The sequence below is a fragment of the Phoxinus phoxinus genome (genome assembly GCF_949152265.1).
Source record: "Phoxinus phoxinus genome assembly, chromosome: 11".
NCBI classification, from domain to species: domain Eukaryota; kingdom Metazoa; phylum Chordata; class Actinopteri; order Cypriniformes; family Leuciscidae; genus Phoxinus; species Phoxinus phoxinus.
This window is the reverse complement of record NC_136886.1, coordinates 10,733,943-10,749,697: the sequence shown is the minus strand read 5'-3', so window position 1 is coordinate 10,749,697 and position 15,755 is coordinate 10,733,943. Positions and strand designations below refer to the sequence as shown.

At 37.1% G+C, this 15,755-nt stretch overlaps 3 protein-coding genes across 9 annotated transcripts in view; 1 reads left to right on the top strand and 2 right to left on the bottom strand.

Annotated features, from left to right (window-relative positions):
- Positions 1-585, top strand: part of itpr1a (inositol 1,4,5-trisphosphate receptor, type 1a) — a 31,058-nt gene extending 30,473 nt beyond the window's left edge. For all 4 annotated transcript variants that reach the window (XM_079629385.1, XM_079629383.1, XM_079629384.1 and 1 more), the window contains one exon: positions 56-585. In XM_079629385.1, coding sequence (XP_079485511.1) covers positions 56-142 — 87 coding nt within the window. In that variant the 3' untranslated portion in view covers positions 143-585. The remainder of the gene's footprint in view (positions 1-55) is intronic.
- Positions 572-8,405, bottom strand: pfkfb4b (6-phosphofructo-2-kinase/fructose-2,6-biphosphatase 4b). The gene is made up of 14 exons (XM_079629390.1): positions 7,559-8,405; positions 5,207-5,323; positions 5,030-5,126; positions 4,848-4,914; positions 4,360-4,434; positions 4,165-4,221; positions 3,851-3,972; positions 3,517-3,724; positions 3,279-3,425; positions 3,097-3,201; positions 2,889-3,018; positions 2,745-2,807; positions 2,050-2,114; positions 572-1,957 (listed from the first exon to the last, which is right to left on the bottom strand). The coding sequence occupies exons 1-14, from the start codon at positions 7,674-7,676 to the stop codon at positions 1,898-1,900; spliced, it is 1,431 nt and encodes a 476-aa protein (XP_079485516.1). The 5' UTR covers positions 7,677-8,405; the 3' UTR covers positions 572-1,897.
- Positions 8,406-11,505: 3,100 nt separating this feature from the next.
- Positions 11,506-15,692, bottom strand: LOC307007400 (uncharacterized protein). Of its 4 annotated transcripts, none has more exons than XM_079629392.1 (8): positions 15,564-15,688; positions 14,723-14,854; positions 13,800-13,889; positions 13,503-13,590; positions 13,310-13,409; positions 12,813-13,098; positions 12,670-12,724; positions 11,506-12,587 (listed from the first exon to the last, which is right to left on the bottom strand). In XM_079629392.1, exons 1-8 carry the CDS (start codon positions 15,639-15,641, stop codon positions 12,547-12,549), a joined length of 870 nt encoding a protein of 289 aa, XP_079485518.1. In that variant the 5' UTR covers positions 15,642-15,688; the 3' UTR covers positions 11,506-12,546. The 4 variants fall into 4 exon arrangements, with proteins under 4 accessions (XP_079485518.1, XP_079485519.1, XP_079485521.1 ...); XM_079629393.1 differs by having other exon boundaries at positions 13,800-13,886; XM_079629395.1 differs by having other exon boundaries at positions 12,122-12,587; positions 12,670-12,718; positions 13,800-13,886; positions 15,564-15,692.
- Between the last annotated feature and the right edge of the window lie 63 nt (positions 15,693-15,755).

Here is a 15,755-nt window from a genome sequence, read left to right as displayed (position 1 = left end):
TGTATATCTAACTTAATTGTTTTGTTTGAACTCATCCTTGTGTGTCAATCTTCAGATGACTGAGCAGAGGAAACACAAGCAACGGATTGGTCTGCTGGGAAACCCCGCCCACCTCAATATCAACCCACAGCAGCCGGCATGAGAGACGGGGCCTGAGGTCTGACTGACATAATGGAAGCACCAGTCAAGCATACATGTGCGTATAGTGGCGCAGCCTTAAAAGCATGTTGTATTGTCTTAGTATGGACTCCATATGGTCATGAAGTCATACTTGGATCTGTACAATCAAAGGACTTGAATGGTGATATTTTGGCCCTCATTGGTGTATGAGGCGGTATATTAATATTTTAAGCACTGACATGATCACAAGAATATTTGCACTGTGTATAAGTATAGTATTGTAGGATGCTTTCACAGAGTGGTTCTCAGAATTATGTCCCTCTGATTTTCTTCGCACCTTTTCATCAAAATGGATTCAGTTTGAGATTAATATAATGTGTGAAATTTGTATATTTTTCCTTGTATATTTATTTTGATATTTCTCTCTTTTAGAATTTCTATTACTGTGATTGATTGACATGACATCCATATGGAATGTTTAATAAACACCTACATTGATTAAAATCTTTGCAGACAAGTTTAGTAAGTAACATGCAACAATGATTGAGATTAAATTGGCTTTAAAAGTTGGGTTCGCTTTATAGGAACATGTCTGCTATGAAGATACAAAAATAAGTAAATTCAGCAGAACTTGGAGACAATATTACATGACAGAATGATTTAATGAGAAAATGTGACATTGTGCATTAAATTTGAGAATAGTGAGCTTCAAGCACATTAGCATATTCAGCCCTACTTATCACAGCGACCCGCAGGACAGAATAAAATCAGATTCACAGAGCTCTTGACATTTCCTTCTCAGAAATGCTCTTCAAATAATAGATGAAGAAAAATATAGTCCTGGTAATAAGCATGACAATAATTGAGATGAACACATTTCAATCACTTTATCTCCTTAAACACTAGACTGTAGAGTAAAAAAAATTAAATAAAAATTTAAGCACAAATCAATTTCAAATATATAGTTGAGATTTAAGAAACTCTTTTTGTCCAAAAATAGTTAAAGAAAATTATAAGTATGCTTAATGTGCAAAAATAAAAATCAGCCAACTATTGTAACAAGACTTTAAAAATGTAAACATTATATTTTGCAGGAAATGTAACAGAGGTAATATATTTGAAAATTTCTTGCTACATTTTGAGCATTTTTAAAACGCTCATGTCACAAGTCTGATAGAAGCTCCAACATCCCGGTGATTTCAACACTGTACAAAGTAAAGTTTGTGCGCTGATAAATCTGCAGTCATTAAAAAAAAGTTAGTATTCTATTTTTATGAATAGCATTTAGTGTTAAATGAAAGCCAAATCACTTAATTGAAACTGTGTGAATGACTGAGATGTAAAGTATTGCTTAAAGAAATGTGAAGCCAGAAAGCAAATTAAAAAACAAAACAAACAGTCATTATGTGGACACACACACAACAAAACGTCAATGACTCTAGCCAAAATCTTAAGAAGATATGTATAGAAACAATACTTGCATCTCATTCAAATCTGTTCTGAGCCAGTCTCAAATACAAGCAGACCTACACGCGTGAACGCACACTCAAACCCCAACACTAGGGTTATTAAATCAATAACTGGATTCCAGTCACCTATGAGGAAATTGAGAAGAGAGAAAATACAAATCTAAGGCCTAAAGTTGCTCATCTTCAGGACTCAAAACTGACTTTTCCCCACTGTTTTCAAACACAAAGAAACCAATAAGAGAAGTCACATTAAAAGAATGAAAGAGCATGATGGAGTGTTGCTGATGAACAGGATGTGATGTCATAGGTCAATAGTGGGCCGGAACAGTGAGAAGAGCCTCTTCTGCCAGACGGGAGATGTCCACATTCTGTCACCGTCAAAGAATGGATTTTTAATTTATGTTCAAAAACCAACAGAATTAATATTTATACATGTAAAATGACTGTCTGGTTTTCTTACCTCAGGTTTGTCTCTGTGAGTGTTCACAGCTTCTACATTAAGATAGATTGACTCCACTTTACAGCCTAGTGCAGGAGAGAATCTAGGTTACATTAAAGTACATTTCAGGAGGTCATGTTTCCAGGTAATTAAATTAACTCTTCAACAAATAAGACACAAGGGAGAATGCTCCCTCAAGGATTCTGCAAATTTCTGGGTCGGCTCTCCGCGTTCTGTTCTTAGTGTTAAACTACTCAATAGTTTTGCTGTCAGTGCTGTTGTTTTTTTAACTTAATTTTGGACTTAAAGCTACTATATTGATTCAGAAGAATAGAAATGAAAGAAAATGTTTATCTGAAAACATTTCTTGTTAAGGTTTATATTTTGTGTGCCCAGTATGGAACATTAATGCCCTTTGTCAGAACATGCCTGTTGAAGTGATGAACTGCATGCTCCACTTGTGGTTGTTTTCAGAGATGGTAACAGATGTTTTATATTTGTGCTACAATTGTGTGGCCTTTACTATGTTTAAAAAAAAGTGAACATAAAGCCCTTTAATAATAAATAATTAATTTGTTGTAATGTGCATGGCTATGTACATATGAGATATGGAGACCATAGCCAATCTCAAATTTCATTTTTGGGTGAAGATACAAGAATTTGCTGTTCACATGCACAGTAAATGTCTATGTGTGTGAGAGAGATGAGTTTCTCACCATAAGCCACAGGAGTAAGCTTCAGAACTGTGTGTAGAGGACATTTCAAATACGAAAGCTCCTCTGGAAGGCAAATAAAAAGGTTAAAGATCGTAACAATATGAAAATATTTCATTGACCACGATCATGTTCCCATCTACACACCTGCACTCTTGTCCAAGAAGTAGGCAAGTAGACAACGCATAACGGCCTGATGACAAATAACCAAAATATTCTCCTGACGTTCAAGCTCCATAATGACGGGCTCCAACCTCTGGACCAGATCCTCATAAGACTGTAAAGAATGTTCGATTTTCTCAGATTTAATAAGGATTTTTTTCTAATTGATTGTAAATCTAGCTTTTCAACACACCTCTCCTTTAGGGTAGCGATACCGATATTTGTCCTGGTCTCTGAGGGCGAACTCCAGAGGAAAATGTTCCTGGATCTCCTCATACATCATCTCCTCACACACGCCCTGTACACACGCTGAAAGTCACTGACTTTATACTTTTAAATGCGATTACAAAGAGAACATCATCGTATAACACTTACAGCATCAATCTCGTTGAGCGCTTTCCATTGTTCATACGGTACACCTAACGCTTCAGCGGTCTGAATGGTCCGCTTCATCTGACTCGTCCACACCTTGAGATCCTTTATATTCTGATCCTGAATAAACCTCCCTAGACCCTGAGCAAACTGAGACACACGAGAAACAGAAAGGGAGATGGTGACTCCAAATGACCGATCTAGTAGACATTCTTTCACAGACACATACACCATAACGCACCTCTTTACCACGGGGCGACAGGCCTGAATCCCCTCCGATACGCCCTTGGACATTAAGGTCACTCTCTCCATGGCGACAGAGGTAGATGGAGCGTGGTGTGATGTGGATGTTCATCAGATAATAAACGATTCTGCTCTGAATGTGGTCGAGCACGCGGTTCACCAAATACCGCTGACCCACGTCCATTATCTTAATGTATGACAACTCTCTGTAAGAAAATACACAACATTTAAGAAACAGAACACAAACTGCATAAATAATATGATGCTGTATTTACTCTCGGGTTGGAACACGTTCTCAGAAAGAGGGAACCAATGAAATTTGGATTTCTGACCTGTCTAGGTTTTCATCCAGTGGCTGGTAACTGTTTTCATAGCATTTGATCCTCTTCATAAAGTCCTGGATGGCTTCTTCAGTGTTACGGTCAGTGTAGTCAGGACTTCCCAACTTCACCTGCTGTTCTCCAAAAACATACAAAAAGAAGAGAAATGAATGCTGAGATAATTTAATAAAAAACTACTAATGTATTGAGGACAAATGCTGGAGATTTTTTAGATTAAAAAATAAATAAATCATCCAATCACTGATTAAAACCACTGGAATATTACAACTTTTCAATCATTTGTCAGTATTTAATCACTGTCTTACCACAATGTTCTCTGCAATAACTTTGGGGTCTTCACACAAAGACTCAACAAAGAACACCTAAGGAAAAAACAGAGACTTGAAGATAAAAACAAGTTTAAAAAAAACAAAACACTGTTGTGATTTAGCCTTCAACAAAATAATGCCAAAGGTTTATGAATTTCACATGACTGCGCAACATGGTGTTATCTGATTTACCTTATAGCCATTTTGTTCTGCAAACCTCATGATGGTGCCCCTCCGTTCTCTGGTTGTGTTCGTAGCATCAAACACCTGAAAAATCAACACACTTGTTTTTGAGAAGATAAAAAAAGAAAAAAAACTCTTGTTCTCACCAAGGCTGCATTTATTTGATCAAACCCCATAATATCATAATACCGTACTTTGAAATAGTATTACTATTCAAAATAACTGTTTTTTATTTATATTTTAGAAGGTAATTTATTCCTGTGATGGAAAAGCTGAATTTAGTATTCAGTGTCACGCAATCCTTCAGAAATCATACTATGCTAATGAGCTGCTCAAACAACATTTCTGATTATTATCAATGATGTGATACAGATTATTTGATTAATAGAAACAGCATTTATTTGAAATAAAAATCTTAAATCTTTTGATCAAACTGAATGTGTCCTTGCTAAATAAATGTATTAATTTCTTTAAAATAAAAATAATAATCTACTCACAGCAACCTGGCCGCCCTCAACACTGAGGTACTGTCTGACATCATTGAGTGCTGTCGAAGCACACTGTCTAAAAACCACGAACAAAAAAAAAAAAAATCATATGACAACACAAAATGCACAACAACAAAAATATAAAAACAAGCGTCCACAAACGAAACATACTAAAACATGCTGAATCTTACTTTCTTATCTTCAGCCCTTCCTCATTATCAGGACGAAAGAATTCAAAGCTCTTGTAGATTTTCACACATTCCCTCCTATACTGTCCCACATTGAATTCTGCAAAAAAAAGCATATTGGCTGTAGACTCAATGCTTACTTGTTCATAAGTATGTGAGCACTGTGCATCATTACCGTACCTTTTGTTGGTACACCAATCCAGTTGAGGTAGCGTGTGAGTTTTTTAGAGATGTAGGTTTTTCCTCTCGCTGGCAAGCCCACCGTCACAATGAGAGTAGGACAGTTGGTCATGCATACTGCCAAGACAGAGAAAGAGAATAAAAATGCATCTGTAAATATAAACACTAATCTGTGTACAACAGAAAGGACAGTGAATTCTGTCTTGGCTTCATTTTTATTTTCAAATCTGACAGAGCAAACCATGCATACAGAGACTATTGTTGGTCAGGGTAACAGACGGGAAGCGTCTCTGCAGCTTCTGAAATAATTTGTATTTTTGTTTATGTTTTGATGTACATAAATCTATTCTGATTATTGTGAAAAGTCTTTGGAAACATTGGTTTCATTGCCTTTATATGTTTTACCTTGACCAAATTCAACCAAAATATTGCCATGAAAAAAAAAATTCTGCAGACTTATATCAATTTATGGCCGGGACAATATCTTTTTATTTATTATATACAATGTAGTAACAAACTCAAATTCTACCTCTTTTTTAACATTTGCTTCAATCCTTCTGATACTTATTTAACTTATAAGATAATTTTATTTCCTGGACTTCACTAAATAAAACTAAAATTACTCATGGTTATCAAGCTCTTCTCAATGTCTGCTGATTCCTCCTGAATCCTCAAAAACTGAGAGATCATGTGCACGGTGTACTTTATTTTCTGCTGACTAGTTCAATAGGAAACATACTGAAACTGTTCAGCATCAGATTGTGCTGCATGTACAGCTTATTCAACCAGGTTCATGGAGTTCAAAACAAATCTTCTAATTAGATGAAAATCGGCATAGAATTAAGTAAAACCATACAAGTGAAAACCGTCTTTATGAGCAGCTTTGCTCAGCAAAACTGCTCTTTAAAAGGCTATAAACTTCCTCTTAAAATCCTGTATGGCAGCAGCTTTGGTGCCACAGTGATCTGAGGGGGAAAAAAACTCAACTGCTGCATGGTTACTTTTTGCCCATTTAAATGCAACAGGCCCCAAGGAATTTAAAGGACATAAAGTCAAACAACAATCCTGATTTCCCACCCACAGCCACACTGGGCAAGACAGCAGGAGACAAGAAAACACAATTTCTACCATGAAATAATTCCAAAAATACTTCCAAAAGGATCATGATCAAAGCCACACATTGCTGAGATTGCTTTGATTAGAGACCAAGAGGTGTAGAATCTTAATATTACAAAATATACTATTGTATCCCAGTAGCCACGAAAACTACAAGACTTGATACAGAATTGTTACATTCTGTTAATCAAAAATGACAAACACTAGGTCCCATTCTCTCATGATGTATTGTTTATCATCAGAGTGACAGTGAGCTGACCATCTGAGAGACCCGCTGCTGTTCCGTGTTCACACGCTGCACACATGGGCCGCGAATGTTGATGCACCATTGACCAATCAGAGACAGTCTACTGTCAGGGTTCAGCCAATAGAACAGCAGCAACGCAAAACAATACACGCAGCCATTGTACCGGTCTGGTGCTGAAAACATGCCCGCGTTGTGCTTGTATCTCACAGTACAGGATATTCAGCTGATATGCTCATGATGCCGAGTTGATACTGATATATGAAGTTAATAAGCAAATAGAGGGAGGGGCTGCGGAGCTGATAGTGATACAGCACTTTAGACTTGTGATGCTTTGGACACATGTTATTCTCAAACACTCAGGGTTTACTCATACCAGACACCGGGAGGAAAATACTGTAGCTAAATATAGAACGTAGACAGGAGCTTCAAGGTAACTTGTTGTACTTTATCTTACCGGTAGATTTCGGTGCAGCCTGATCGTATAACGTTAATTCCCGTCTTGTTATTATGCATTGCTGCGCCTTAAAGGTTTCACTGGGTTTACTTACATGGTGCTTCCTCTTTAAAAGCAAGGCTAGAAATTGCAATTGGAATAGTATTCGAAGAAATTACCTGATAATTAAATCAATGAGATAACAAACATGCACATATTGTGAGAATGTTTCTAAATACAGAACATGCACCATTACTTCCGCACCGGGAGCGTTTTATTACTCAACTCCAGATGGTAACTTTAACATATTCCCACATATTTCCCCCAAGCCTAAAAGATATAACACATGAGCCCTGGGTACTTAAATCAAACGTAAAATGTAACAGATGCGCGTATAATGCAAGTATTAATTAAGCGGGAATTTGTAAAATAAATAAATAAAAAATAAGGCGTTTGGGACAATTACATATAAAAAGAACACATATACATAACCACATTGTCTCTGATCATTTGGTCGTGAAAAGCTGGTATTTGACGAAAGCTAACATAACGTTACCTCTCTTTTGAGAAATGTGTTTTTCCGGCAGCCCGTTCTTGCATGGCATCCATATTTTCCGCAGTGGGTTTTGTGTAAGCTCTCTGGGAATCGCCATGATATCTTCGTTTGAACTCATACTGGCTGTGTTATCATGACCCGGTTCTTCAGAGTCCTACCACTGATCTCTGTTACTGAGCGAACTGAGGCTGAACTGCTCACGGTGGGCTGTGTAACATGTCATATCGGCTGAGCGTTATCAATGACAGACTTTACCGTAATACCAACAAAAAACGCGCAACGGCTACAAAAAAGTTTCATAATCAGGCAGACTAGGTGCAATAAACACAGCCACTACTTTGGGGTTAAAATTAGATCAATATACGTTTTATCTGGCTTTAGAAAAAGTATAACCAGTTTTACAAATTAGATTAATAACTTGTAACTATACATATTTCATGCAACTGGCCAATAAAATATGAATAAAACTGATTATTTTAAGTTGAATACTCAATCTTTTGTTATGAGAACGAAAAAGTGCCCTGACAAATTGACTAACATGATTTTAATTTTCGCTGAATACCGGTTCATTGCATGCAAAACAAAATCGAAATAGGCTATCTCGCTGGATATTTTAAACTCGTTTACAAGAGTTGGTTGTTATTAGTAGTACTGGGTTAGAGGGTACACGTGCGCTGAAAATTACACAATTTACAGTACAAATATCACAATGTACCTCGTGTGTTAAAATCTACCGTAAAACTACTCAATGATGTGGCCAAAAAAAAAAAAAACTGATCAGGAAGGAAAACAAGAAGTAAGTCAAGTGAGTGCAGAAGTTTGGTGGAAAACAGCTCTGCTGCTGTTCACATGAATTGCACATGGGTCGTGAATGATAATGTGTCTTTGTCCAATCAAAGCCCCTCGACAGAAATGAGTCGACCAATAGAATATCAAAAACACTGCACGAGGAGGCGTGCGGCGTGAGGGGCGCAGTATGGTAAATATCTACAAGACTTGAACATTCTGTTCTTTTTCGCCACCAAACCCGTAAATAATATTTCTTAGAACTTTGCCCTATAAATATATACGCAGAAAGTACAGGTTCATCATTTGAAGCAGACATATTGTGGACAGTAATGTATTGTATGGTCTTCCTGCTGAAAACAACAACAGCTAAAGTCAGCCAAGCTGGTGAGCTGGTGTTTTAGCCTGGTCATAGCTGGTTTAGCAGCTGGTTTTAGAGGGGAATAAGAATAAGAGCACCTTCCTCTCTTTAAAAGCTTTTTTTGTGCATAGTTTTGAGAAATCGTGGAGTATCAAGTACAGAAACTAATTTTAGACCAGCATAAGCATTTCTGGCTGTACATAAACTATATCAGTTTATATAGGTTTACTAAAAATAAGGCCTATACATACTGTATTAGCTAATATGCATAATCATTTATAATACAATGAAATTAGCTAATGTAGCTGCACTTACAGTCAAAGTCAAATAATACCCTGGTAAGTCATCAAAATAATGTAACAACACAAATCAAAGTATTTTTAGTGACCAAAAAAAGTTAAACAAATATCTTATTTTAGCCAGCTTGCTTTTTAAACATTTCCATGTGTGCTGGTCACTTGTTGGCTGCTTTTCCTTTATTATTCAGTCCAACTCATCCATTAAAAAAATGGTTTCAACCATTTTAGTATAAGCCTGTACATTAAAAGGTCATATGTGTCTAAACTTAGACTAGTAGTGTATTTAATGTTAGTGTGGGTTTTGCATGTGCTGCAGAGGGATATCCCGCGGATGGGATATACTCAACAGAAAATGGTTCAACAAAACAATAGGATAATAGGGCCATCTTGTGGTTGAATGATGAATCACACTTGTGTAAAATATGTAGGCCAATGTCGTTAAAGTTAATTTTTCTAAAATATATACAGGCTATAATTTGTCTTAATTATTATTTAAAAAAACTATCCACAGTTATTATTTTAACTAGATGGCAAAGCCACAAAACAGGTGATGAAGAAAGAAAGGAAGGGTAAAAAGGTGAGTGTCCAGTCAGCGGGTCAAGAGGACTAATCTTCTTAGACAGGTGGACAATAGCAAGCTGCTCAGGTACTCAGACACTCATATATTTTCCACCTAAGATCTGTGTGTGGTTATCAAAGACTATTTTTTAGAATTACGTAGGCATTAGGTCCACAGATAGATGAAAAATATAAAGAAATATAGTGTGTAAAATAATATTTAAACATTGTAGAATAATGATGTGTATAAAAGATTTTCCACCATTAAAGACACAGCGTACTGCACAATTTCACCATTCATAAGGTTTTTGAAAAAAAGACATCACTATCAAATTCTCTAGTTTGAGAAAATGTTATGTTTCCTTAAAATGTTTGATATTCTCGCAATCCCTGCCTATTAATTTGAGTTTTTTAAATGAGCATTGTGCATTTGTTTTTCAAAAATAGTCTCCCTTTCCCTTTCCTCAGATGTCAACCGCCCACATAGCAGCCTGTGACATCAGAGCCTTTTAAACTCTTTTAAACTGTGTATGGGAGTGGGCTGAAACTGCATTAGGTACTGTAGTGATTCAGCAAACTTTGCACATATAACATACAAATTCAATAGACATGGGAAAAAGACATGTACACAAACGCAGACACAAAACCCGAGTTAGACCTGAATCCTTAAATGGGATTGGAGGAATAGAGCTGAACTTTCACACAGATAACCAGAAAGGGAGTGGGAGCAAGACAGAGATGGAGAGTGTGCCACACATGAGCAAGAAATAAACAACATAAGGAGGAGGAAAAATGGGAAAGCACAGAAGGAGGAACAACTCTCTGAATAGAGCACACGAAAATTATAGGAGGAGGAAGTACATATCTCAGGAAAGGAAAGATAAACAAAAAACGAGATAAATTATCACATGGGTCACAGACCACAGATTTATTGGCTCTACACAAAGGCCTGAAATATTTTGCCCAGGTGTGTTACCATAGTAATCCACCCACCATACTCATACTCCGAAAACCCCTGTCCACCCCTTTATCTTAAACCAGCACACTAAAACACATTATATTGGACAGTAGGCTACAATTGCACAGTACAAAGAAACATCTGTATCATGGTTATCTGTGATAGTGTAGTTGCAATTCTGACTAAGCTAAGAAGGCACATACCATGCATTTTGATCTGGAACGACACACACACACACACACACAATTCTCCTCACTCTAAGATACTCTGACCATTTGTCTTTACTCATGCCAGTTTATCCAACACTCGGAGTGTGTGCCTTTCATAATTACACATTCGTATTTAACTCATGCTGCTAAATATACAACATCGTATATGAAATCTATATAAAACACAAGTAATAAATGTGTAGATCATCCAAGATAGATAGATCGATCTGACCCGCGCACACGGTTGCTGTAGGGAAGAGACCGTCTTACCTGTCCCGTCGCGGTTTTGTCCGTCTCGGATGCGGCTTGAATTCCTCATGGTCCAGGACTCCAGGTTATAATAAAGAGCAGCGGGCGGCTAACGTCTTCAGGCGCGAGCTTTTGTGGAAGAGCTTGTGGTTGTCCGTCCCCGTTGGTTCGCGGAAAAATTGCTTAGAAGCGCACCGGTACAGGATTTGTGCGCGCGTTTAGATAACAGACGCGCGTCTAAAAACAGCCACATGGGAGTCCCAGACTTCAGAGAAACCGATTGAGGGCTGAGTAACAACGCCTATAACTCTCACACTCATTATGTAATTTCAGATGAGTTGCTTTACAATAGATTAATTAAAACGAGCTGTAGATAATGGAGAAATTCAGTGCAACATGTTTCTCTCTCTACGCCTATTCTAATCCACTTACAGAAACTGAACTGTACATACTGTTCATCTTTTAAATTCATTAGCAGTAATGCACACTTCCAGTGGGTCAACTTAAAATCAAGGGCAAAATGGGATGATAATGCTGCCATTTATTAATCAGTGAGGGAAGACATCTCAAAGCTGATCATTTATCAGTCATATCACACAGAACATTCAACACAATCTCATAAAAGTCCGTATCACTATACCATGAATTTTATTTCTCGTACAATTTACGCCAAAAATGTTTGCGTGCATATGCTACGCACTGAACACCCTTGGGTAGGATTAGGGGTGGGGAGTGCGAGCGCGCGTATTACACGCCATAGTGCGCGTATCATATGCACGCGAAAACTGCGTATCATATGCACGCAACAACTATTTTTGGCGTATAAATGGCACTACACAATAAATAACATTCGTCGTATAGTTACGCACTTTCTTGTGCTGTCATTAACTAATGCTGTCATCATAGCTCTAACAAAACACTTTATTTATTAATTCTACGTAAATTATGTAAAGTAGTATCCAAATAGTATCCAACAAGTATTTGGATATTTAGCTACACCTAAAAATGTATGAATGCCCACATTTTTTTATTCTGTCATCATTTACGCAAATATGAAACACAAAATATATTTTGAAGAATATTGGGAAGTGGGAACCAAACAACATTAGAGCCCATTCAATGGACAAAAACACTGAGACATTTCCTAAAATATCTTTTTAATGTTCCACAGAAGTAAGTGATATGGTTTTGGGATGGCACTGTAAGTGGGTGGAGTATCCCTTTACAGCATATAACACAAGTAAACATTTTAAGCAAAACACTTGAACACACAAAACACATTTATTTAGGTTTTAAATTCTAAAACAATGGACAAAATTAAGACTAAGTATTTAGACACTTTGTAATTTTCTTTAAACTGTTCGGGCCACTGTTTTGTTTTTATTAGATTTTATTACTTCACTGCATCATTTTCATAAAAAAGAACCACATTGTGGTGCAGAGATTCCTGTCATATAAAGATATATATATATTCAATGTGTAAGTGTTCGGAGGGAATAGTGGGATAACATGACCACATCCTTCTTTTGCTCTGTCATAAAGTCCCTTATGATGGAGAGGATGGTGTTTTAAAGGTAATCATCATAGCCAGATTCATCCACAGTGCCAGCTGTAAATATAAACATGTCTGCCGTATTTAGTAGTCCTTAAGGAGAAAACTGAGTCAAATTAGATTTAGACAGAGGAGTTACCGTTATAATGAAAAGCTTGCTTCGTTCCAGCTGAGGAGTGATCTTTAACCTGCAACTAACACATTTTGATATAAAAATGACATGAAACAGGTTTTTACATACATTTCGGTATTTGCAGTTATGAGCAATATGAGCATACTTACAGCTGAACTTAGAGGGGTTATGGGAGCGCGGTAAGATGGAGGGGGTGGAACCCCTGATGGAACAGCAACGGTGGAGTCAAAGTGTTGCATGCTAGAACTGCGGTTCAACTTCAGCATGGCTGCCCTGGCATGAAGGGGAAGAGGTGGGAGGGGCCCTTTCCTCTGTGCGAGCGAGATCGACTCTTCATTAACGCTGGAGTTATTTATTTGGCTGGACTTGCTCTCTGGAAATGTTGCATCTGAATCAAGATGGTGTTGAACTCTGGATGCACTTCTAAGAGAAAGCCTATGCGACCAGAATCAGAACCCAAATATTACACTGAAAAAACAATTACTGATTTACTTTGATTTACAAAGAAACAGTAAGTAACAAATTCTTGCAAAACAAATTCCACTAATCTTTTTTTTATAACGTCGAAAAATCATGTTTTACAGTGTATATGATGTAGATTTCGAAGGGTCTAAGGTTGCCTGTCTGTGTCTGTTTTGTTTCTCACCTCTTTTGCACTTCATGTCCTCTAAGACAATTGTCAAGCTTGTCTTTCCAATCAGAAACAGCCCCCACACTGTATCTGCGTGTAAGTACCGAGTGAGATGCTGGAGAAGAGAGCAACCGCAGGTGTAATGGGGCACGGATACACATTGTTCTTTATTTGATGTGATTTGTGAGGAGTGTTCAGAGTGTCAGACCTTTGTTGTCACTGATCTGCTTCTGCATAGCAATGTAGAACTGCTTGGCCTCACCTTCTTCCGCAAAGTTTATTCCTATCTGACACTCCTGCATGAACACACACACGTTTGGTTTCCATCATGATTAATACTTTCCATTGACTTCTATTGTCCAGCTAACAATATTTCAAATACCCTAAGCCCTAAACCTGAATGTTACACAAATCTTTTCGCCCTTTTTTTATTTCTACTGTATATAGCGAGATACTCTGAACAGTCTTAGACTTGGAGTTTAAAAACGATGCATTTGTCACTCACGTCACCAGGAAAGGTGTGGAAATAAGGACAAGTTTCTGAGTACCCAAATGGTGTATACAGCTCCTGTTCCCATTGCAGCTTGGCCTTCTGCTGAGAGAAAAAAACACGGTCACACAGAACCTGAGAGACGAGGTGGTACCAAAAAAGTAGTAGCATCCCAATAAGAAATGGGCTAAACATCCAATGAAGAAGCATTGCACAATGGATTGAAATGGAAATAGGACAGCCAATCAATAAAGAGATTTCTGGAAAAAGGTGCAGAATTAATGAACTAATGAACGAATAATGCATGCAAATAAGCCTGTAGAATCAGTACAAGCAAGGGTCTTTATATTGGAAAAAGGTTCATTATTTTTAAAATGTTTATTTTTATTTTAAGAACTGTTCACTTTAAGGTTCTTCGGCATCACTGTGAAAACCCCATTTGGAACCTTTATTTATTATTATATATAATGTCATGGGTTATGAGATTTATGAGAATATGTGATGCAACATCAGTGTTAAATATATAAAAACGCATTCCGTGTATTGGTATTTGTAGAAAACCTTTAGAGAAATGTACACAAAATCACCTATTCATTTAATGTTTTAGTGTGTTTTTTGTGTTTTAGAGTGAAAGTTCACCCAAAAATGAAAATGTCATCATTTACTCACCGTCATGTTGTCTTGCTGAACACAAAAGAATATATTTTGAAGAATGTTTGTAACCAGACAGTCGATCATGTGACATTGACTTCCAGCATTTTACCGTCAACTGTCTGGTTACACACACACGTTCAACAGAAGAAAGAAACTCATACAGGTTTGGAACAACTTTCCGGTGAGTAAATGATGACAAAATGTACATTTTTTTTTTTTTTTACCATTTGGGATAAACACACTGAGTGGGTGTAAGCTCTCTATGTAATATCTGTTGGCCTCACCTTAAGACAGTAGAGTCTCATGAATGTTGAATGAATGGATGTATCTTGCACCAGACATAAAACTCCAAAACTGTGACTTTTCCACTCCTTCTTCTCTGCAATTACCAGCTGGACAATACCACATGCTAAAACCTGTAATGTACACAAAGAAACACACATATGCATAAATATAGAGTGTGTCTCTAAATCTGCATGATGAGTGCATATAAAAGTACATATTCACAGACACACAATATTGTTTTTAATACACATTCAACCACAAGTATCCAGAAAGGTCAGCGGTGTAGTTGTGCCATGTCTTTTTCTCTGTACGAAATATGCTGTTTGCATAAGTTTGCATAGTTGAAAAACAATTGTATGCGGCAGCCCTGACTTCTACGGCTCTACTTGTGAATTATTAAAATAACCACTGTTATCTGTCTACAAACCAGAAAAACCAGTGAGCAGTTAGGATCAGGATGTGTAAGGACAGCAGTAAAACATTATGAGCATTGCATGAAAGTTGAAACTTGCATGAAACAAATGCATGAAAAAAGCTAGAAAAAATAACCAATGTTTTGATATCCCACTGGGTACTGTGGAGTTGGAATTAGAATCTTTAGAATAAGAAATACTCACTTGAAAACATATACAACACATAGTAATGTGGGATGCAATACAGACCTGAAACTGTTTATATTCTGAATCTCACCTGAAAATTATGTCATAGAATGACATTTTAAACAACACACACACTATGCACTATGGGGATGCAATAACAGTAACTCCTGCACAATGTATGTTCTTTTAGAAATATGATATTTTGATCAATTGATGTATAACAAAAAAAAAGTGAACTCACACTGCAATCATGACTAAGTAAACTGCAGAGAAGGCCATTCTCACGAGTCGACAGGAGCGGACTCGAAATCCGTGACATCTCTTCGTCCACTGTCTTTGACGTCTGTCTTCTACAGTGTGCCGTTTCTGTTTTCTAAATTCACAGGTGTCCTGGTCCATATCAAACAAATCAATCTGCTTTATACTTCCTAAT